At 35.5% G+C, this 26,261-nt stretch overlaps 1 protein-coding gene across 3 annotated transcripts in view; it reads left to right on the top strand.

Moving 5' to 3' along the window:
• LOC111502416 (defective proboscis extension response 7) overlaps positions 1 to 26,261 on the top strand; it is a 724,909-nt gene that overhangs the window by 637,934 nt on the left and 60,714 nt on the right. For 2 of the 3 annotated variants that reach the window (XM_074177364.1, XM_074177366.1), the window contains one exon: positions 12,954 to 12,998. The exons of the other annotated variant lie outside the window; for it this stretch is intronic. In XM_074177364.1, the coding sequence (XP_074033465.1) occupies positions 12,954 to 12,998 (45 nt within the window). The remainder of the gene's footprint in view (positions 1 to 12,953; positions 12,999 to 26,261) is intronic. 3 annotated transcript variants of the gene reach the window in all.

Below are 26,261 nucleotides of genomic sequence, written 5' to 3'. Positions count from 1 at the left end.
CTGGAATCTAGACCAGAGACAATCTGTCAAGTCTTTCTATCGAGGAGAGTCGTGTTTGGCAATCTGCTACCAATTTAGAGGTTGCTTGGTAGGAGCCATGAAATTCCAACGCCGCGCCTCTTGACTGTTCGAAAATATTTTTATTGACTTGTGTATGAGGTTGGATTCTTTCAATCTCTTCGCACACAATTCAATAGCGTAAATTTTCGCTCGAAATACAGTCGCAAAGGTTCCTAGGCAGTTTGATATTTCTGTCCTGGGTCTGAGACTGAAACACCTTCACCAGAACCGGAAGGTGTTTTTGATCCATCGTTGCGCATTGTATAATGCATGGCAAATATTTCCCAAAACGATTCATTCAGACATTGTTTCCAAAAATATAATATTTCAACTTTTGTATCAGTCTCTATATTTGGAATGTTTGTGTATATATGTTTTGAAATAGGTCAAATTTAACATTGAGTAAAAGTATTCATCACCACGATACGGGATTAGAAAACCAGTTCCATGTGTCAATTGCTGAATGAGAAGTGACTCATACTGGACCAGAATGCATTGGTCCAAAAATGTACAATAATCTTTCCGAATATATGAAAGCTTCAAAGCAACTGAGCAACTGAGAGCATATCCCCCAACACCAACAACATTCCCAACACCAAACCGTTATTTTAACACCTCGACACGTGTTTCGATCACCAAGTGACCATTTTCAAGAGAAACTGTTTGATATTCCTCTTGAAGATGATCTGTTTGATCTTCCTCTTGAAGATGATCACGAGTCTAGGTGTTGAAATAACGGTTTGGTATTGGGAAATACTCCAGTGATATTCATTACTATACCAAAGTTTTCCAATCCCAACAGTGCATCACAATTATAATTATTATTAGTAAATGGTCAACGGCAACTGCGCTCTGTTAATGTTACCCTCTAGTGATGAAGGTGTTGTCTGACGAGTTGATTAGTGAGACGACAGATGATATTTTATCCAACAATTCAGATTTTGAAATTGAAAATGTTTGGGAAGGGGTCGTTTCACGTTTCTGTTTGAAACAAGGAAAGACAAAATGTGATCAAGCTGGATTAACCACAAAACTTTCTGTTGATTCCTAATTCACTCTATATTCGAATTAAAAAAGAAATATTTTCAGGAGAGTTGGGTTTTTTTGGGAAAGAAGCTGTTTAGCTACCTAGTTTTCTATCATTGAACAAAAAATGTGAGACACTTCTGAAAAATACTCTCCAAAAAATATATAATGTACTTCTACCCATTCCGTTTTTACTACTGAAAGCGTAATGGATTTGAGACGGATTTTATCAATAGGATCACTACACAATGTAATATACATGTCGCTTACAGGAAGCGCTATCATCCACAATGGTGTACTTCGATGTTTCGTGACAAGGCATTTGTTTAATCACCTCATCAGCACAATCCCAACAAGAGTACTATCAAATATTACAAATGTCTAGATACAACAAAATTTGAATACTGAATTATTTCCCGACCAGTTTGAATTCCTCAATTTAAAAATGGATGATTCAGCTTTGAATAAATCCCAATCTGCTTTGAGTTTCATGTTGAATTACATTCGGCATAAATGGGGGGTGGACAATGAAACATTTTAATAATCGACCATAATCCGTAATGCACTCCTCTGAAATATTTTTAAACTTTGACAATATTTCAGTCATATTTTTGACTGTTAAGAATCTGACTGGATCATTCCATTTCATGGAATTGCTGAAAAATTCTATAGTCCCAGGCGTAACTAATTTCACATGGCATACAGTCAGTGGACATACTTTCTACACTGTAGATCAATGGACTGACACCTATCAGAATACAACTACTCCCCTGGCTAATACCGTGATGGGCGTTGGATTATATCCGACAGGTGTCACTATACTCTGAAGGAATTCGATTTTCAATTATCGGAAATTAGCGACTTTATTTGATGACACTAACGAGTGGCTAAACAGCCTGAAAACGGTCTGCAAGTGTGTTACAATAATTGAAAATCTATTGCGGCAGCTGTATCGACAACAGCATATGTAGGAATAACTTCAATGAAGAAGATTCGGCTACCCAAAACTTGTCTAAATTTTCACTTCCCGTAATACAACCATTACAAGTGAAGAATTCAAGGCATTTTGTCGAACTACTAGGGTCAATTGAAGTTACACAGGAAGATCAACTAATTAGCTTCGACGTGGAAAGCCTTTACACCAACGTTCCGGTGAAGTGATTATGGAATTACTAGGATTACGTGTATGAAACTGTTATTTCCAATTGAAGGTCGAATTCTTCACACAAGATGAGGGATTACCAATGGGATCGCCACTTTTACCGGTCATAGTCAACATATATATGGAGTGGTTTGAAACTCTGGCCATTGAAGAGGTCGAGATATGTTGACGACACCTTCATAGTATGGAACCATGGAAATACTGAACTAGACGCCTTCCTGAAACACATCAAAAGCATGAGACCTTCATCATTTTCACAATGGAGAAGGAAATCCACAACCAATTACCATTCTTAGACGTTTTGGTGAAGAGGACCGACACTATGTCGGAAACATCTGTATACCGAAAACCCGGACACGGGACAGTATCCAACCACCATCAATCGACTAAAAGAGAAATCATCAATACTCTGTTAGACCGTGCTTTCGGGCTATGTAATACGAAGGAAGGTCTCGAGAAGGAACTAGACATCATCAAAAATGATCTTCAACGGAATGGCTACTTCGAAGCGATAGTAGAAAACACTTTGGCTAAAAGACAGCAGGAAGAAATGCCATCACAACCAGTGCTTGCACTCCCCTACATCAGAGGATTATCGGAGAGGATAAGAAGAATTGGTTCCAAGTACAACATCAGAACCTGCTTCAGATCCGGTAACACTATCCGTAGCAGCCTCACGAAAACCAGGCCACCAAACGCGAACTGCGATTCCAAGAATTGCATTTACCGGAAACTCTGAGAGTGCGGAAAATCCTATATTGGTGAAACTAAGAGGCCATTGAATGGTCGCATTGCCGACCACAAGAAACATACAAAGCTAGAGGAAACCACCAAATCTGGAATAGCAGACCATGTTTGGACTCATCAACACAACATCGAGTGGTCCCAAGCTGAGATCATACACAGAGAGGAACATTGGTTTAGGAGAAAATTCAAGGAAGCCACATACATGCTGTTCAACAACGTATTGCGTAGAGATACGCAACATATGAAAACCCATCATCTAGCGAAAAATGACCAACTTCCGACAGTCATCTCCCACTGAATCAGTGAAGCGGAAAAATGGGAAAGCGGGGATAAGTGAAAGTACTCGAACAACCCATAAATAATCATTTTTCGGAGGAATCATTCCAGTCATCAACCGAAGACGATTGTAGATACTAACAATCGAAACGTCGTGAACTAACGTGGCTTGGAATCTCCTAACTTTTTATTTTATTTTCATTTTTCTTCATTTTTTTGTTCAATCGTTCTATTTTTACTATTATTTCATTTCAGGTTATTTTTGCTCAATATAATTATTATTTTCAGCATTTTTGGTTCTTCTTTTTTAGTTGTTACAGGGATTTCAAATCATTTTATATATTAGACAATGGAAGTCCGAACTAATGAAATTCAATGAAGAATCCTGTACTGACAGCTGTCGGATATAGTCCAAGGCCCTTTGTGGTATAATACAGGGGAGTAGTTGTTTTCTGATAGGTGTCGCGGTTTTTTTAAAACCCTCATAATACCTCTACTCTCATAGTGAAAATCATACAATAAACTGTATTGATTAGTTTTTTTAGCAAGATTTTGTTCTTGAGAAGACAATAATGGATATATGTTCTGATCTCATTACATTGCTGAATTTATGAAAAGGAGTTGAATGAAGGCATTAGTATGTCAAATTCGAGTGATTTTCATCTCAAAAAACAAGTTTAAGAATATCTCGTACCATATTCTTCTTTTTTCCAATAAATATGCAAAGTAAGCATCAATTTTACCGGAAACTAAGTCTCTCTGTCATCCCCAACTATCAGTTTCCGGTATCCTTCCAGAAAATAGTCTGCCATTGTCGAGAAACCTGCTCACTCTGAAATCTATCACATCTGATTGGCTTTGTACGAGAAGAAAATCAGAACACAGAAACTGCGAAGGCGCGGAGAGAACGAAAGCTCTCTGGAAAGTCGGTCACGCAAAAAGAAAATGTGAAGGAATAAATAAAGTGGCACATTTTTCCTTTCTGCCACTGTGCACAATATACAATCAATTGGATGTATGACAAAATGAGAACACATTTCTGATCGGAATAGAGATAGGAGTGGCAGGGGATATTTTTGTATGCGACGAAACGGTGATACGAATTTGGAATGAGGAATATGCCAGGAAATTCATTCATTCGTGGATTTTGAAATCGCGATATTGTTGTTCGATAGAATTTTTTGAGATTTTTTTATTTTATCGAATTTTAACTCACTATTGTTTGAAATGGGTATAATCAAAAAACATTATCCATTTCTGAATTGAAGAGGTTACATTTTTTAGGAGTGATCAATTTTTGGGAAAGAAAGTTTTTGACTTTCTACTACTCCATCTTGATACATCTATATGAATATAATCAAATAGGTGAATGAATTTCATTACGATGTCATCGATGACATAAGCAGATCAAGGTTATTCCGTGACATTAAAAAATCGTAATTCATGAATGAAGTGTGTGTATTTTCTATAATGTTATACAATTTGGTACTGAACAGCCTTAGGGCAAGTGTCTCAAGGCGAAACATCGGTGTATACCAGTGAGGATGGCAGTGTTCTATGTAAGTGCAATTTGTTACCATTCATTTGAAGTAGAACTCATGTGAATGATATCTGATTTTTATTCCACAACGAATGTTTGAAAAACGAACTGAGTAGAGAAAAGTATCTTCTGTATAATTCAGTGTTCATATAAAAGTATTTGTTTCGAAAGAATTTTTTCTTTCGTATTATTCAATGTTTATATGGAAGTAGCTGTTTCAGGAGAACTTTCTTTCAGTTTGTGTCTGAAAGTTACTTCTTCGCATGATCTACACATCCATGTATAGAGTTACTTCCTTCCTTTCTTTGGAAGACTCCCTCATCCTTCTTTATTGTATCAAGATGGAGTAGTAGAAAGCCAAAAACTTTCTTTCCCAATTATCCATTTCATTTTCATCAGAGAACTATTAACAACCCAGTTTCTCTCACTTCAGTCAGCACGAGCTGAGTTGAGGAATTTAAATATGTTCTGCTTTCCTGAACGTGAAATACAAACAAAACACTTTCTGTGAAGCACTTTTTTCTCATCTCGAGAGAAAAATTTGCTATGCAATCCTGACCTATATCCAATTTCTCACAAAATAAACAAGTAGGGATTTTCTCACCCCCTGCATTGTTCGATTTCCAGAATATATAGCTACGACATATATAGCCTAATGGTTTCACTCAGTTTTTGAACTTTGAAGTACTCCTTCCTCAGTTTTGGGTTCTTTCCTAAATTATTTCTAATCCTCCCTTCACACTTTACTTCTCTCTTTGAAAACTCCAATGACATAAATAATCACCCTCAATTTTTCTACCATTTTTAATTCTTTGACATTTTTCTGTCTTCACATCTTCAGTTACTTCAAGAGTCTCTGGAGCCTTGGGTTAGGTTATGTTGAGTAAAAAGTGAGAGAGTCAACTAGACTCTCCACCGTAACCCGCTAGGGTTATTTTATGGCTTTTACCTCTTCAAATTCGACCAAATGAACCCACCTTTATAATGAAGCCGATTAGTTTGTATGATATTTCAGGTCAGATGGTAAATGTGGCTCTGCCAAACTCTCAAAACCTCTCTCTGCTCTGCTGTTTCATTATTATTCAAACAGAGGCGACACATACTGTCTTCCGAGAGTTCGAGTTTATGCATATGATGATTCAGACGATAGTGACCTGTGAGAAGGTCTGTTGGACATCGTAGTTCATCCCTACTGTAGTCCAACAACTGTTTGGTTTCAAGCTTAGAAGGGTGAATGGACAGCTTGTAGTGAGCCAGTCCTGGAAGATTTTGCCTGTATCAGAACCTGGAAGTTTTTTGATCATACTGTAAACCAAAAACAATCTGCTCTTAATATTTCCTTCTCCCGGAGGATCCAGTCCTCTCTACTCGGGAATAACTGTTTGAAAAAGTTCGTTGTTGATAGTTGGAAGTATAATATGAAGTTCACCTAGCCCCTCGAAAAAAGTGTAGAGAGGAGGTTGATCTAGAAGCCCTGAGTTGTGTTTCTAATCGATCGTATGAACTGGAAAATAACATGTCTGTTTTCTCTTTCATCGTTCATTTCATAAATAAATTGAAAATGTCTTCGACACAAGCCTTGATGTAGTTCATCTCTAACAAAATTTTCCTAAGATGATTGGAAAGTCATAACTGAATCTTTCTATATCTGGTGTGAATTGAAGTGACAATTGGGGATTTTTCCCAAGATCTAGGTCCTTGAATATTACTGGAGTTTTTTCCCAACGCCAAATCGTTATTTTCAACACCTCGACACGTGTTTCGATCACCAAGTGATCATTTCCAAGAGGAAGGAACTGTTTTGTCTTCTTCTTGAAAATGATCACTTGGTGATCGGAACACGTGTCGAGGTGTTTAAAATGACGATTTGGTGTTGGGAAAAAACTTCAGTAATATTCATTACTACACCAAAGGTTCCAAACCGTACATCATAAGTATCTAGGTCCTTATCATCGTGAATTTCTCTGTATCAATCTCAAACTCAATATTATGTCAAAATTCTTCAATTGGATTCGTTGAATTTTGTTATGTAAAATGTGAAATATGAAATAATATTGTTGAAAAATGTCACCAACATGAAACACTATCAACGTTTATGGTTTACTTCGAAGTTCCAGAGCAAGTCACTGGTTTAATCACCTCATCAGCATCATTATGGATAACATAATGATACATAACGTCTTCACTTTATGTCCTCTTAAGAGATATTTATGATCTTTCCACGATGTTAGTATGTTGAATCGCAGGCATAAATTCAATTTGAATTGATGGAAGAATGTTTTTAGAATAGTTTGGATTCAAAGATACGTTTTTTGGCGTCTCTATCATTGAACTAAAAATGTGAGATACTCATAAAAAGACCAAAAAATAACTAGTTCTTATGTAGGTTTTATCACCTACTATCACCTACTATCACCTACTATCACCCTTTCAGAACAACTATTTTCATATGGATATTCCTCACATTTTCCCATTCAGTTCGCACCCACTCATTTTTCTTTCTGGCTTCGAAAGTTTCCTACATTTTTTATTAATGGAATAGTAGACAGTTCAATCGTATTTTTTGTAAAACAACCTTTTATTTGTTTTTTTTTCAGATTACATTTCTCCATTTGTTGAGATATAAAAATTATTCTTGTGGAAAACTCTGTTCACTGCGATACCGAATATAACTATTGGTCGCAGAGATGGAAAAAAATTAATTGCTCTATAGTTTCTTCAAGATTGCGGAAAGTGAGAATAACGAAAATTCCAAAATACCAAAAAGCATTCGAAAATAATTGCTACTGGATTTTTTGGAATTTTTTCCTAATGTTTCGCTAGCGCTAGTGGCTAGCTTCTTCAGAGGTTTATACATCCTGAGTTGATATCTCAGATGAGTGGATATTACGCAGATATTATATGGGTATTTCGCTGCGTAACGCATCTTCAGGTTGACACCCCGGATAGTATACAGATATTACGTGGATATTACGCTGCGTAACGCGTATTTAGGTTGGCTCGTCAGGTAGTTTCGTGTACTAATACCTGTATCTGGCTTAGGTGAATTACGTAAAGCATGTTATTATCGATTCCGGTGTCTGGTGAGATAAATTTGCTAAATTATCAATAACGTTAGTTGAACCTTTTCTTCTTGCCGTGTTTGCTATTCTTGAACATCATGGAATGAAAAAGGGATCCACTATTAGTAGCAGGGGTTTATCGCAAACCATGCACTTGTGGGAAGGTATACATCGGAACCACCAGAAGATTCATGAAAGAGACTGCAGACTAGGCCAAATGGCAGAACATGCACTTAGTGGAGGAAACCACAGGATTCTGTTAGAAAACACAGAACTCATTCTCCACGACCAGGGATATCGTGGATACACATACACATGGATTATTTCAACAAAGAAGAAAAAGTTGTGAACCTCAATCGGATATAGAATCCCATTCTAAAATCTAGGATCAAGAATATCGAACAGCATGACAATATTAATACAAATTAACAAGACATTGCGGAATATTTTGTCCATTATTCTACTAAAATGGGCAAAAAGTTGACAAACACCAAAAATACAGATAGACATAATAATTTCAGAGAAAAAAATTATTGAACTCAATTTATCTGGAAGATTGCACCGAAAGCGAAGTGAGAGAGGTGATTCTGAAATTTTAAACAAAAAAAGACCCCGGAATAGATAATATTGAATCCGAAACTTCAATCAAATTAGTAGGTGAAACCGATAACATTCATCATAAACATATCCATTTTTGAAAGAACATTTCCGGATGCCCTCAAACACACAGTTATAAAGCCCTTATATAAATCTGAAGATAAAACAAAACAAATTAATAACAGACCCATTTCCTGATTGAGCCATATCTGAAAAGTTTTTAAAAAAATTCTAAAAATAAGAATAGAGAGATAAATAAAAAAATATTATATACTTTCGGATAATCAGTATGGATTTCGCCAAGCCAAGTCAACACACGATGCAACGGTTCATTTGAAAAAAAAAATTATGAGACGATGGACATAGGAGAAACTTTATTACGTGTCTTCGTTGTCTTGACAAAGGTATTCGACACAGAGTGCCATCACAAATTACTGAGAGTTTAAAAAAATATAGGTTTCAGAGGTGAACCATTGAAACTCCTCACTAGTTACTCATCGAACAGAAAACAGAGAGTTGAAATCAATAGTTCATTCAGTTCAGATCAAGTCATTGAGTGTGGAGTGTCCCAAGGAACGGTGCTTGGACCTATTATATTCAATATGTATATCAATATTGATGCGAAAGCGAATATTATCAGCTTTGTCGACGACGACACCGCCCGTCTATTGCGTGGCAAGAATAGGAATATTTTGAAATTTATCGCCAAAAGGGAAATGGAAACTTTATTTCACTGGTAAACAGTAAACATTTCTTAGGCCCACTTCATTGCTTTTTCGATTTAAAACAACAACTTATCCAAATATAATAAAATTACAGTTAATATTAACGGCAATATCATTGACATCGAAAGGGGAGAACATATAAAATATCTAGGCCTCATTATAAACCAAAATCTTAGATGGCACAAACACGCTGAATACGTAACAAAAAAATTGAATACTTGCTTGGGGTGGGATAGTTAATAATTATATTAAAAACCTAGAAGTGACACAAAAATGGCTGTTGAAGATAATGTATAATAAAAGCTACAGATTTCCGTCAGATAAACTCTTCCAACAATCTAAGCTATTTATAATCCATCAACTGTACTTCCTCAATCTTACCGTCGCCAACACAAGTATGAACTACCCCAAATAGACCATCCATACAATACTCGACTGAAAAACTAAACAAGTAGAATACCAAAGGTTGGAACTACAAAAAACCAAAGATTCCTCTCTTGCCCGATAATTCACAGAAAAATCCCAAATGAAATAACAGCACTTAATAGTCGTTTCCTATGCAAAAAGAAGTTGAAGGTATGGATTCTAAAACAGCCCCCCGAACTAATTCTCGAAGCTTTTCAAAACAAGTTCAATACAAATTTGACCCTAACAACACATAGGCACAGAAAACTTTTAAAGTACATTTTGTACAACTTGAACTGCCTTAAATATACTGCTTATATTTGATAACATCAACAGAGATTTATAAAAAAATCAACAAAAAAAAATTGATTATTATCTTTGTGGGCGCCGAACTTTACCTATACTCCCATACTCAATTCACTTTCATTGTTATATTTTATTATCATTGTGTAACTCTTTGATCTGAACTTATAGTGTACAAAACACACACAGGGCTATTCAAATTCGTTGCTGTACATGGGGATCTCGTAAACGATAAGAGATAGAGTGTCGGTTGAATGGTGGCGAAGTTGTGTATTTCAGAGACCTATTCAATGATGTAAAATCGAATATAGCTCTTTTGCTTCTGGAGATATACAGGAAAAACCAAAACATCCTGAATTACTTTTTTGCCTATATCTTCTTTATTCGCAGACATATTGAAAATCAGTCCATATTTTGCTATCGGCACTTGATGTGGGCTCTCAAAATATATCCATGAATCTTTTATACAGGGTGTCATCTGACTTGGGCCACCCCCATCTTTGAATTTTTACATACGGACCTGTATTTTTTATTGTAGTTTTTGGATCGTAGACGTCGATTTCATACTGAGAAATCGAATTCAATTTTATATTTCGGGATGTTTCGGTAATATTCGATTATAATTGTGTATATTATTCCCTTTTAAATTATGGCCCTGGAAATTGATTGACTGAGTTGAATAAAAACATAATAGCAACTTTTACGTCTCCCTACGTATCGTAGAGTTTTTCGAGAGTGTTTTCTCATTTTTAGGTACCTATTCATGTTTTTTCCATTGCTCTGAGCGTTTTCTACAATGAACTCCGAATAAGAAAACCTTTTATGATTATTTGGAACATATCTACATCAAAAATATATTATATGTGTTTTAATAATCAGAAAAAGAAAAGATAGCAATAATAACATTCCAAACGAACACTATAATTTCAATGAAAATTAAAGAAGTAATTTATATAGGTACCCAAAAAAATTATTGGCGCAATAAATGTTCGAATTGGAGTCCTTCCATTTCGAGACATTTTTAAACTTGGTTTTTCATATTATTTATTGACCCTAATACACTTATTTGCTACATTGTTACTCTGCCAGCGTAAATCCTATTTTTCAATGTCCCCCATAGAAAATAGTCTAAAATAGTATGATCTGGTGATCTTGCGGACCATCTCCAATTCGAACATTTATTGCAAAATGAATTTTTTGCGTATCTAAATAACTTACTTCATTTAAATTTTTAATATAATCATAGTTTTCGTTCCGGATGTTACTATTGCCACCATATAATATATTTTTGTTGTAGATATGTTTCAGATAATCATAAAATGTTTTCTCATTCGAAGTTCATTGTAGAAAACGCTCAGAGCAATGGACAAAATATGAATAGGTACCTAAAAATAAAAAAAAAACTCTAGAAAAACTCTACGGTACATAGGGAGACATGAAAGTTGCTATTGTGTTTTTATTCAACTCAGTCAACCAATTTCCAGTGCCGTAATTTTTAAGTGAATAATTCAAACAATTATAATCGAATATTACCAAAAAATCCCGAAATATAAAATTTAATTCGATTTCTCAGTATGAAATGGACGTCTACGATCCCAAAACTACAACAAAAAATACAGGTCCGTATGTAAAAATTCAAAGATGGGTTTGGCCCAAGTCAGATGGCACCCTGTATAAAAGATTCATGGATATATTCTGAGAGCCCGCATCAAGTGCTAACAGCAAAATGTGGACAGATTTACAATATGTCTGCGAAAAAAGAAGATTGATCTCTTTACATCATTGAATAGGTCCCTAAAATACGCAACTTTGCCATAATTCAACCGACACTCTATCTCTTATCGTTTACGAGATCCCCATGTACAGACACGAATTTGAATTGCTCTGTAAAAAACTGAAAAACACGCTTTCAAAGAACATCGAGCTAAAAAGTTGGGATAAATATAGTTTAAAAAGAATTAAAAAATACGCTTTCAAAAAACATCGAACTGAAAAGTTGAAAATATTATTCTTTAAATAAGCTTAAAACAATAACGATCGAAGAATACTAGTATTATTGTGAAAAAAGCATGGGCCCTAGATATACAAAAAATATGGCACACTACTACATTCATCAGCATCGTTTGTAGTTAAAATCTTGTTCTTGATTCACTACAAATGAACTTGAAAAATACTCGATTTTATTTCATTCATTTTCGATGTGTTTAATGGCAACTACAAACATCTAATTTCAGCTACAATCAACTTCATCGTTTGCAGTTTGAGGACAATTGTTGTTTCATGATTTGTAGTCTTGTTATAGTAGCTTTTTTGCTATAATTCAAAAGAATATAAAATATAGTGATATTTTGTTGTTACTACAATAAACTACAATCCATTTAGAACCTATTTCAGAATATTTTGGCACATTATTACTCATCCTTTGTAGTTAGAATAATATCAATAGTGCTTTCTCAGTAACCGATAAGACTACAAAAAAATTAACATAACTACTACTAGTTTGTAGGTAAAGTAGGCTAAAAAAATTGATTTTTTTCAAAGCGGGTTCCAGTGTGACGGAGCTGTTACACAGCCATAATATTGAGCCATCGGAGATATTAACTTAGGATATATGAACATTTGAATACTAGCCACACGCATCAGCGAAACGTCGAGTAGAACCTGACCTTCAAACCTGGAAAATAGTGAAACTGAAAACCTCGGCCGCGAAAGTTCTAACCATTTTGTCAAGACTGATAATTTTGAAGTATTCTCTTCAACAATAATTCCAATAACCACTGGCTAGCATCTATCCAAATGTTTCGTTACTTGCAAATCTGAACGTGACAAAAAACTGACAATATCGTTAAAGTTCTTGAAAATTACGCTCTACATACGAGGGTCAAACGGGACAGCTCTTATCACTGCCCTCAAACAACGTTTCTGTATGAAAGATATGTTTTTGCTAGAAACCCCCAAAATTTGTCGTGTGCATGCCGCTCAGCTTTTACTAATAGCAATCGTTGGAATAGCTACAAGGACAAATTAGTGTTTTTGTTCCTTTGTTCCAGACTTATCCTCCCTTGCTGCCACGCATCCAGGCCCTCGATCCAAAGGTACCTTTTTCCAGGGTTGGACTAGCATTCAAAATTGAATTTCAGTTGAGCTAGCGAGATGGATTCAAAACATGATATCCAGAATAATATATTTAAAGTTTTCCATTGAGTTTTTTCATTTGAAAATATGAGCGCAAGGAATGATTTTTATGAACTCGTTGCACTATAATTTTCTAGATTTTGTTCTTTCCAACCATGACTCAAGCCGTGAAAGACCACATTTCTTTAAAAAAATTTGTGCTTATTGATGAATTAATTTATTCGCGAACTACAAATTCACGCAGAGTCATATATAACTTCACACTTGTTTTTTAAAATCAACATTGTTATTATTCCATATCATTCTTTCATTCCATTGTGTGTAGGAAGGTGGAAAAAGTATAGAAATCAATACAGTGAGTAATATACATTGACGGAACGGCAGTTCAATTCATCGATAATAACCATAATATAGGTTAAATAATTGTGAGATCGATTTGCCTTCTTCGTGATAAGAATCATTCTGCTATGTAGTAGATTATTTTGGGAGTGCAAGTTATTATAATCAACAATGTAGAATAGATTAACAATAGAAATGACAATGACAGATGCATAATGTTATCAATGAATCGAAAAATAAAAATAAAACTCTGTATGTTTCTTAACCACTTCTATTTGTAATTGATGTCACTGCAGTTTCGTCCTGTGAGGACATTTTCAAACAATTACAATTAACGGAAAATAAATCATAATATTAGCTCTACTGAAGGTAATTAAAGAGGTCCTCAACTCAATTGAATACCTAAAATGTGTTAACCTGTGACAATGTGGTTACGCTAATTTGAAAACTGGTGACTGATTCAGATCGATCATTCAGCAGATTACATCCGCAATGCCCATTCTCATGATTTCGTATAATTGAGTTTCCAACCTTTTCTCAATCAATTGAAATTCTTGGAAATTCATGAACATGAACATTGCGATAGTAACCTGCTGAATGATCAAATCAATCAATTTAAAACATTTAAAGTCATTTATAATTAGGAGTAGAAAAAATAATCATGTCAGCCACCTTATTTCAACGGATAATGGTATCTCAAGAATTATTACTGATTATCAAAATTCCATCTCACTAGCTTCAACAACTTTTTGATGTGGCTCAGATAAATTAGTTCATTGGGAAATAAATTTTCATCACGCTTTTTGGTGTCAGAAGAGTTACAATCATTTTTAATTCAGTTTATCCATTATTCATCCTATTTCACTCTTGTAGACGATGAGCTATAATTTCCACGACGACTTATGAAGAGATTACCATCACCATCAAGACTTCCATAAAGGCCAGTCTTGAGAATTCAGCAATATATTTTTCCTGAGGTTACCTTTGACTAGCCTATTTTTATCCAAGTTTCCCGAAAAATACTCCAACCTCAGAGGATCATTGCTTTATTCTTTTTCCACCTATTGTTTTTTTACGTCTCAACTATGATTGTCTGAGAATTGCTTGCCTCCTGTAATCCTGTTTCTGATATCAGCACAAGACACAGTCACTAGCTGGGATTTGTTATTTAGCATCATTTTGGTTAGATTTCCTACTAATGGACAGTATCAAATGGGTTACTCTGTTATTATTCTGAGCCAATCCATGTTCTTGTGGAGAAGTTTCTCTGTCCTTTTCTTATGCGGTGTTTTATAGTACATTTTATCAAAATTCCATATACTTTTCAATGACTAATTTCTTGATTTTGTACCATAACTAAGCTTATATTCACACAACTTGTATGTGAAGCAGACATAACAACTGGTTTCAGTACCCTCTTTAATTATTGAGTATCTGAGTAACAAGTCAATGTGAGATTTTGATTGCAATAAAAAAGCTTTTTCAGGCGTGGTTACTATTCACAAACGGAATTCCACCTTCTTAGTGCTTTTTCAATTTGACTTCCACTACCTACCCAATAACTGGAATTTCACACTACCAGATTTTTTCGATTAGAAATACAATAAAATGAACCTACCCGAATTAACGGTTCCATCAGCTGCCGCCTCCAAAAATCTCGCCTACCGGTGGTGGCGCAAAAATACCAGTGCCAAAAGCTGAACTGAGTTTGTTGATGCTCGCAACAGCTGCAAAGTTAAGATGAATGAGAGCAGATAACTTCACATTCAGAGAAATAGGAATAAACTGCTTGCCAATTCCAACGGCTAGATCCTTCTGGTCGGCAGCTGAAGCTGTTAATCAAAATTTCACAAAATCCATGATTCCACCACTGACACAATCGGATGGTTCAATTGCAACAACAGACATAGAAAAAGCAAATCCACTAGCTAGCTAATTTGCATTCCACTCCACAGTTGATTTTCTGGAAATGGTCCAACCCGCTATTCCCTTTGACCGTGTATAGCATGAGGGTTCGCTGACCAAACTTTGATGCTATGGCTTGTCGGATCATTTTTGTGTATGGCTCTGTAGCTTCCTGGCCGTCGATGGATATATCTCGAAAAATGTTTTCAATAACGCTGGTTTTTCCCAAAGATCCATTTCGTCTCCAACTCTTTTTTTTTACTGTATATCAACTAGTCATTTGAAAAAACCACGAATCCAATATATTGCTTTACTGACGACAGCACACTTGTCTTGCCATTCCATTGGGATTCCAGGACATCGGCTACGGAGGCTCATCTTCACCGGCAGCAGGAGATTGCAAAACTTAATGAGGATTTGAAAATGATTTCGAATCAGGGTGAAAGTAACCAGGTTCAATTCAATGCCACAAGAACTCAGGCATCGGTTTTCTCTAAAAATATAAATGTTTAATTATAATTAATTAATAGACTTTTCCAAAGCTTTCGATAGAATATGCCATCAGCTTTTAATTGCCTTATTAAAATATCTTGGATTTGCGAACTCTTCTGCTGGTCTTATTGATAACTATTTGAACCCAATGTGTTATTTGGGATAATCAGCCTTCAGATTATCTTGGAGTTTTTGCAGGTGTCCCTCAAGGGTCTATCCTTGGCCCTGCATTATTCGTGATATATACGTCACAATTTCCCAGATGTCTGAAGTATACTAAAATTCACAGTTACGCAGATGACACTCAAATCTATATGCACTTTCCTAAAAGTTCACTGGCAAAAGCTTGCCAACAAATCAACCAAGATCTGAATTCGTTATTAACCACCTCTAAAGAATACTGTCTAACAATCAATCCTTCTAATACTGTTGCCATGCTATTCGGGAGGACAGCAATGAGAAAAAGATGTCAAAATCAAGTTTCGATTTTTCTTGATAATGTTCATCTTAGTTTGTCTGAGAGCACTAAAAATCTTGGTCTCACAATAGATCAGTCTCTCAGATTTCCACCTCATGTTTCACTAATCCTGAAGAGGGGATATTGCAGCTTGAAAACTATATATTCGAACAGGGAGATTCTCAATAGACAGTCCAAGAAATTGCTGTGTGATGCCTTGGTACTATCTCACGCAAACTATGCGGATACTGTATATGGCTCAAGTTTGTTACAGTCTGACGAAAGCAGACCACAAACTTTGCAGAATTCTTGTTTAAGACTTATCACTGAAACAAAAAGTGACAACCTATTTCTCATCATTTGAGTAGTCTAGGATGGTCGAATATGGAGGCCCGAAGAATATTCCACTCTTGCATTTCATTTCATAATATAATCTCTACGAAAGTACCGAGTTATCTTAACTCTTAATTAAGTTATCGAGTTATCTTTACTTAATTATTTCGATGCTCCTTTTCATATAATATATCTCGGCTGTATAATCGACTCCCTGACACATTGAACTCACTGTCGCTTGCAAAATTCAGAAAAAAGCTGAAAGATGATTTACTTTTGAATGAATTTCTTCTACCAAATTTATTGTCTAGCTGTAAATGATGATCCACCTATATATGTGTGTATATGAATGCCTATGTGTATATACATGCAATTATCTGTTTCTAGGTAAAATGATTAGCCAATATTTTTCTGTTTCTTCACTAGTTTTCATTAACGTTTTGTAGGCGAATTATTAGTTAACATTTTTCAATTTTTTTTCAATTGTTTTTTTCATTGTCGTTCATTGAACGAGATAAGCATAAGTGGTTAATGATTAGAATTCATTTGTAATTAATTGTTATGAAGACGGTTGAATGGAAGAGCAAGTTCTGATTGCGTTACTCAAATGACAAGATCATAACCTGAATTCTGCCTTTTGACAAAAATGTAGGATATCATTTGAAAACTGCCTGTTTTTTTTTATATCTACTATATGTTGTATTGCATTTTGTCAATGAAAGCAATCATTATTATTATTTTTATTAGAGACTAGCTTAAACGTTTGAAGTTCCATTTGCTTTAGATTTGTTTACTGCCAGTCTTCAAGCATAGCCCATTGACTAATAAGAAAAAAAAATATTTTTATTATTATGTTTCCAATCTCGATATAAAAATGACGGGACAGGAAATTCCGCTTTCTGCTTCGATGAGTGAGTTGGGGATTAAAATGGACCAACGTGTCTTGACACGTTCATGTCGCTGAACTTGCAGAGGCTGCTCCTCAAAAGTTTGGAATACTGTTCCGAATCAGAAAAGTAAACACAGCCCAGCAACTTTTGATGCCTTCTCAAGCTCAGATCAGCCTTCTTTGGAGTATTGTTGTCATGTATGGAGCTCCACCCCTGAGCATACCTTGAATCTGCTGGATTCCATCCAGAAAAGAGCCTTTCGCCTGATTGAAGACGCGAACATCACTTGCAACTTTGATAGTCTGGAACACCGAAAAAAGATTGGAGATTTGTTTCTCTTCTATAGATACTTTCACGAGAAATGTTCAAGTGACTTGGCATATTCGAGCGTTACATATCAGAAATACGCGAAATGTGGCTACTCATCGTTTTGAGGTACAACTCAGTACACTTCGAACTTCACTGTTTGAAAACTGTTTCATTTGGAGAACTGAGTTTATATGGAATAAACTTCCTGAGAACGTTTTTCCAAATGTATTCAATTTCCAGCAATTCAAATCTAATGTGATTCGCCACTTTCGTACAGGAACCAGTCTCAGAGTGACTTCAGGGTTTTCCTGTAGTGCTTGTATTTTGTCCTTGAAAAATGTTATTGCAATCTCATAATGATGAAGTGGTTAAGACTTTCGCGGCTGAAGTTTTCAGTGTCACTGTTTTTCGAGTTTGAAAGCCGTGGATTTTTGGAATTTCTTCCTGACGTTTCGCTGGCGCAAGTGGCTAGCTTCTTCAGAGGTTGAACCATCATGGCTTGCTGTCCGATGATCCATAATCAATTTCAACTATAGGTAACAGATTTGAAAATTATATTTGGCCAATAAGGAGTGATCCAAATTCTCGAATATGTTGGTTTCTAATCATTCCAAAAGACTAGTTTTCACATATTTTTCCTTCACATCACGGTCACAATCGAATGTATGCCCTTTCAGCTGAAAAATGGTTTCCCAATCAATCCTACATTGAAGATTTGCCTCTATTCGGTCGTGAAACTCAATATTTCTCATCATATAAAATTACTTCGCAACTCTAACGATACTTGTCTGTTGGTAGTAACAAATTCTGTTTCTGTTGTCTGTTCAAACAAATTCAATTTCAAAACGAATCCATCTGTTTTAAAACCAATTCAAATTTATATCTGGTGTGTGAAAATAATTTTTCCATAATATCCAAGTATTTTATATGAATAGAGGAGTTTTCAATTTTCAATCAGGGTATTCTAATGTTGATTTTTGTTAAAATCACTATTTCAAACGTTCATCCTATAAATAACCAATTCAAAATTCTCATTTCTATTTGGCTCAGTTTGACAACTTCTGTATGAATTCTGATACTGGAATAAAGATCATCAGTATTATTCACATTTTCAACTTTTCATATGAATGGAAAAAATCAAATTAAATCTGTTTAGATCAAATTCAATATTCCACGAACAGTACATACGAGTATTCACTAGGAAACCATCGATATCTTAGTTCTATCGAGTGTATCCAGTGATTTTCAACAAGCTTCAATTGAACTGATGCAATCCCTTAAATCGATAATGTCAGAGATGCAGCCACTCATACCCTTGTCAAAGCTCAACTTCACCTAATTGGACTGCACACTCGATTGGCACCTACAATAACGCTAATTCTGTTACCGGTTCATGAGTGTAGGACATCAGATGAGAAAGCAATTTATCTAATTGGAACTGAAACTTGAGTGTCCGAAAATGATCACAGAATTATTTATGAATAACAAATTTGAATTTGTGATAAAAATGATTCAGGGGCATCTTATGCACACGAATACTCTCCGTAGTTGACACAGTAATCAGAGAGTAGAAAGGGACAAATAGAGGAGGTACTGTATGTGGATAGAATCTGATCAACAGATTTGTAACTCAGCTTTCATTGCATATAAGCGTAACCTCCCTTTGACCTGAATTGATTACGGTGAAGCATTTACTACAAGAAGGCGTGGAATGATTTGCGGTATCGATGAAATACTGGTAGAGGAGAATTTGCTTTACCCTTTGAACAAATGTGCAGGATGATAAATGTACTACATCTTTCATATGATAGGGCGATGTGATGATTACCAAGAGAATTTGCAAATTGTAGATGAAAGTACAATATATCATATGGATACTCAAGAGACGTATACTCATTTCAGTTAAGACATCAGTGAAAAACTCTTCATATCAACCAACAGCACGAACTTTGACAGATCTGGTTACCGAAAATATCTGAAAAACCAAAGTTGCTGCTGAAAATATGCTTACCATTTTGATATCACTCCACTTCAGTGAACCTTAATGGATCTCTATTGGTGAAAACTAAAAGAATCATGAATCTTCTGATCCTATTGTTGTACTTTTCTCGATGACATAAGTAGACAAGTGCACTTGTGAGAGTATCTACATGAAAGGACGTTGCTAGTTGTAGCCGGTGAAATTATCAGGATTCCATTGCGTCGTTCATGACCATCAGATAGCATAAAACAGTTATTTTAGAGTGGTTGCTCAAACAGCTAGTGATCTCAGTTCAGTTTTTGACTTTCAATGATGAATTGGAAATATTGATTTCCAACTTAGGATAGATACACCTGGCGAAGCCCTCAACGAGGATCAAAGTGAAACAATATTTGTCGTGGAGTTTTCTTCTTCCAAAATATTATTCGAATGAAAGAGGAGAAGCGTATGAATCATCATGATTTACTCATTTGCTTCAAAATGGTATACCCTTTCAATGGATCAGGTAGAGGGAATGACCAATAACTTCTTTCTGGTGGAGAAAGTTTACTTTACTTCAAAATAGAGTATTAACAAATGAACAGGATGCTAATCTAGAAGTGTAGTGGAACTGAATAATAATAATGGATTTTGTTATGAAAACAGCGACGTCTATGGGATCAACTGAAGACTCAAGCTTCAACCTCTATCACAGAACCAAATTCGTTGTTCTCCATTGAATTTTTCACTGGCACAAAGCAACTATTTGAAAACAAAGCTCAGAAACAAAGTATTCGATATTCAATGCCTAACAGCGCTGTTACGACCTGTCATGGGCCCAATTTCATAAAATATTTATGATGTCGGTACTCCGAAAGATCAAAAATTTCAATTGAAGGGGTTATATTTTTAGAAGTGATTAATTTTTGGGAAAGAAAGTTTTTGGCTTTCTATTACAACATCTTGATACAAAAAAGGATGAGGGAATCTTCCAAAGGAAGGAAGGAAGTAATCAATTTGAAAATAACCATACATGGATGTGTAGATCATGCAAATAAGTAACTTTGAAACACAAACTGAAAGAAAGTCCTCCTGAAACAGCTGCTTTCATATAAACATTGAATTACACGAAAGAAAAAATTTTTTTCGAAACAAATACTTCTATATGAACACTGAATTATACAGAAGATACTTTTCTCTACTCAGTTTTTATTTCAAATATTCGTTGTGGAATAAAAATCAGATATCATTCACATGAGTTCTACTTTAAATGAATGGTAACAAATTGCACTTACATGGAACACTGTCATCCTCACTGGTATACAGTTACTTATTTTCAAATTGATCACTTCCTTCCTTTCTTTGGAAGATTCCCTCATCCCTCATCCTTTTTTCGTATCAAGATGGAGTAGTAGAAAGCCAAAAATTCTCTTTCCCAAAAACCAGAAATTTGTTCTACTAATTGAAGTAACAGATTATGATGAAGATAATATCAACCCTACGCCATGTCACATTTATATTTATTCAAACAGTGAACTGATGAATCGACGACAAACAATTGGACTGTTGAGAAAGATCACAAACCGCCTCATTGTTGTTCGAATCTCGCAATCATTTGTTCTCGATCGGTCTATCATTCTTCCTTCCCGTGAAATATATCGAATTCCGCAGGATGGAAATGCTAGTCCAACCCTGTTGTCATCCGTTTCGCTTTGTACTCGGCTGTAATTTATCACGTTTCTCTCACTCTTCATCCATCTTCAGCTACACACATAGAATAATCATTATTGTTCCCTCCCAGATTCGTATTTAGTTTGGGGTTGTTGGAGCAACGACAAAAACAGATTGAAATCTCCGAAGAGATGGTGTTTTATCTCGGTTGCAGTGAAACATTGTCATGGAAGTATATGAAGGGATAGAATCACACGGATTGTCACTCAAAAATATATATATATATATATATATATATATATATATATATATATATATATATATATATATATATATATATATATATGTGCTGCTGCAGCAGCTTGACTGAGTTTATGGACACTCTATCTTTTACCAGTATAGTAAGAAGTGAGTTGAGCAGGGTCAACAAACTTCTGAACACGTAACAGCACACCTAGATAATGACAAATAAGATTTTGTCGAAACGTCGGTTAAATTAGAGATAATATCACATACACGGATCAAATACCCGGAAAAACCAGTTCAGCATAGTTCTATCCGTGAAAACTTCAGATTTTATATATATATATATATATATATATATATATATATATATATATATATATATATATATATATATATATATAAATATATATATATATATATATGGCGACAAATACATCCATTTTTAGACGTATTTTTTGAAAAGGTTTGGCACCTACCGAAAGCAACTCCCGATACAGGGTTAACTTTGAAGTAGATAGCAGATAGAAGGCGAGTAGAACCTGAATCCAAATGTTTGTTCAAAGCGGTGCCGTTTGGCAAAAATATACAAGTTATTGACTAGACTATAAGTCAAAATTCCACAAAAATGCCCTTTTTCAATTGTTCCATTGATGCGATCAATATATATATATATATATATATATATATATATATATATATATATATATATATATATATATATAAATATATATATATTGATCGCATCAATGGAACAATTGAAAAAGGGCATTTTTGTGGAATTTTGACTTATAGTCTAGTCAATAACTTGTATATTTTTGCCAAACGGCACCGCTTTGAACAAACATTTGGATTCAGGTTCTACTCGCCTTCTATCTGCTATCTACTTCAAAGTTAACCCTGTATCGGGAGTTGCTTTCGGTAGGTGCCAAACCTTTTCAAAAAATACGTCTAAAAATGGATGTATTTCGAATCATACACAAAAAGGGAGATGAACTTACTTTTTCATATTTTCGACGTTTCGTTCATTAGATCTCATATTTAACTTCATTTCTTCAATGAGGACATGTATTGTGATACAAAGCTAAATTTGTTTTCACAGTGTCTACAAAAATCGATGAAAAAGACTTGACATCCGTAACTGAAAAAATTAAGTTGATGATGAAATCTATGGAACAAAACGTCGAATTGCGAATTGGTTTATATCAGATTATAATAAATATAAAACAGTATTGAAAGTTTCCCTGCCCTTTTTGGTATCATTCACAATAGAGGCGGTAGAGTCAATAAACGAAATTTGACAATCCTAGTTTTTGGGGAATATTTCATATACAATTACCAATATTTTCGATCTTGAAAGAAAGTTTAACGTTTTTTCAACGTGAATATACTAACATTTGGTAAGTCCAATGTTTAGAAAATATTAGATTAGTAAAAACTATAATAATTTGCAATGAGTATTGGCATGTATGCTGTTTTCTTGTGAAATCATTTTATATATGATTTTATATATAACGTATTCCAAAAACACTTTATTGTGAGATATTCACTAAATTGTTTTACAAAAACGCAACACGTGTTTCGCCATACAATGGCTTCATCTGGCGTGTCTTTCGTGGCGTGGCGTGATTTTATATATATAATAAAGTCCGAAACATTGGCAAAAAAAACAGATTGTTCATTTACGAAAGCAATTTCGATTCCTTTCCCAACTACTCAATAAAAAACAGCAATTGAATAAAATTTCATACAAAGTTTTTGAATTCAAATGAGCGTATCCCTTATTTAATCAATATGGAATCCACGCATGTACACAATAGTGATTACAGAGGTAGTTCCAACGGTATGGTCATATTTTAGAAATGAATATATAGTGAAGAATGTGAAAAATTTAGATATGTTTTCAAAAAGATATTGAAGTGTTCATATATTTCACATGATTTACGTATATACTCATTTCATATTTCTTTCTTCGAGGTTAGAACAAAACAAAATATTTTCTCTATCGATAACCCACTTGTCTTCGTCTCATAGCAATTCTGTTTCGATTTGAATGGAAGACGCATAAACCATTTCGATACCGTAATATAATGGAAATCAAGTCCAATATTGAAACCTCTATATTTATATTGGTTATCGTGATCGGTGACTAGACAATTTATCGGCTGAGAGAAAAAACATAATTTTTTATACTTTTGTTTGTTCAATTATCATTTTGAAAACTCTCTCGATTTTCTATTTCCTCTCACTGAAAGAAAGATCAATAAAGTTGTTTCAAAAATTTTTTCCGTTTTATTGATACGTGTTTTTGTAGCTCTATATCTCAATTCCACTGTGTCGTGGTATATACCAAAATTCAAATCAAAAATCAAAACCATTTCATTATACATTTCTCTTCAACAAATGTAAGGTCGACTGTACAGAGTATTCACAATATTTTCATCTCTCTCACACACGGGAGTGGTAGGAGGAGGGAAAAGGGATTGGTGAAGGAAAAGGAGGGATCAGCAGGATGAGACTTCAAAATTGAGCCCCAAGACGTCCGCAAGGTGAAGCGCCGCTTCATAGACTCACGACAGGCCGATGGGAGGCGCCCCCGCTGGTGTAAACGGGTGGCTTTCTGCCCAACAGAACCTCATTTCAGGATTCAGTCTAAGACTTACCGCTTCCTGCTGAGGCTAACGCGAGATTTCTCGGGATGTTGCGGTTTCGGTACCTCATATCTGAATATAGTAGATTGGTGTTGCAAGTTTATCACTAGCCCCCTGGAAAATTTTCATGAAAAGAATGAAAAAACCAGGTAAGAATAATTCTGATATCAAGAGAATACGTGAATTATCTTAGACAGCATTCTCCATGAACTAAGCGTCATCACATCCGCGCCGTTCATGGAAGATATCAAGCATTTCATAAATCAGCCCGTATTTTCGGGGTTGATTATGATAGCTCCTAAGCGCCGAGAGGTCCATCGTCGGCGGGCTTTTCGGTAGAAAGAACTTTAAGAATTCATAAGATAGCCTCCTGATGTTTTCAGTGACCGTCTCGACTTATGCCAGATCTAACAGATCATTCAATGAAATGTATCTGTCACCGTTCGTACAAATACGGAGCACCTTTATCATGCTTTATCTCGAGTCACCATAAAGGAGTATTCTTGATGGTACAGAATATGGGACAGGCATACAACATAGCTGGTCTAATTATTTGTTTGTAAATTAGCAGCTTGTTGTCAATATTAAGCTCAAAGTTCCGTGCAATGAGCGGTTACGTTCGTTTTATCACCGCACTTGCTCGTTGGATCTCCAAGCTCAGATGTTCCTGGAAATTCAGGCGCCTATCCAGGATAACTCCCAGATATCACGCACTCCTCTGCTCATCAACGCAGTTACCCTTGACTCGTAACTTCCCGAAAATCTCCATGTTAGTAAATTCCTTTATCACGCTCAAAATACGGGACGACCAACCTGTCGAGGTGTTATTGAAGCTGTTGCTTCGCCACTTCGCTGGAAAACGAATGCACGTATATCGCAGTGTCCTCCGCGTATATATCGACATTCGATCTTAAGAATATAGGAAAGTCGTGCGTGTACAGAGAGTATAGATTTGGTGAAAGGCAGGACCCCTGCGGGACACCTGCTTTAATTGGATAACTAGTAGATGTGGTTTGGTTCAGTCTCACACGAAAAGTTTGGTTGCTCAGGTAGAATTGAAGAATTCTAATGAGGGCATGCCTGAGACCACAACTTGGCGACAAATCCCTATATCCAAACTCTATCGAACCTTTTTGGATGTACAACTATATTCTACCGAATTGTTCCTAGGGAATGAGTTTCATCCTATTTTCCAGGCGAAAAAGTCTACTCAAGAGAATCTTATCTATGACCTCCACCAGCGCACCGAGTAGTGAGATCTAGCGATAGATTTTTTTGTTAACTATCATTCGAATGTCTATCGCCTCACTAGATCACTTCGCGTACCGTATTTGTCTGTTGATATACCCATGGCTAGCGTTTATATATCGTAATCGAATGCACTAGAAAATTTCGCCGGAATTTTATCGGAATTGGTAGCTTTATTCTCGTTGCATCTAGAGCGGCAGCAAACATCGTACATTCGCGCTCTCTTGGTTACGTCACAATTGATTTATGGCTACCAGTGGCGGCCGAGGTTATTGTCTTTAGGGTATGATTTACAACAATATCCCCTCCCCTGAGGTTGTTAACCTCGAACAACATTCCAAGAGGATGGGTGACAATTGAGTTCTGTACACCAGATGTTAAGAGTGGAGGCATATGATAGTACCCTCCCGATGAGTTCGTCCAGTATCCAATGAAGGTTTTTCATAAGTAAAGGAGGTTGGTGGATTGGCCGTATCAACTTTGGGTATTGGTGTTTGTGGCCTACTCTGATTCTCTGTTTCAGTTAGTTGACTCCTCAGTTTTTATGAGGTACTTCTCAGCTGCTCAATCTTTACTACTCTACTCCTACTCATCGAAAAGGCCTCAGATAGCAGCATAATAGTCTCAACCACCTTTCATTGCTCACCAAACAGAATTTTTCGCGGACATATGGTATGGTCGTCTCCCAGACAGATCAGAATGAGCCGTTGCAGCTATTGATCCTC

This window comes from Leptinotarsa decemlineata, unplaced genomic scaffold, assembly GCF_025532065.1.
Source record: "Leptinotarsa decemlineata unplaced genomic scaffold, Ldec_3_MD MMD2_tig00002974_RagTag_RagTag, whole genome shotgun sequence".
In the NCBI taxonomy this organism is placed as follows: Eukaryota; Metazoa; Arthropoda; class Insecta; order Coleoptera; family Chrysomelidae; genus Leptinotarsa; species Leptinotarsa decemlineata.
Note: the sequence above shows the minus strand (reverse complement) of the source record. Positions and strands in the feature narration are given on the sequence as shown.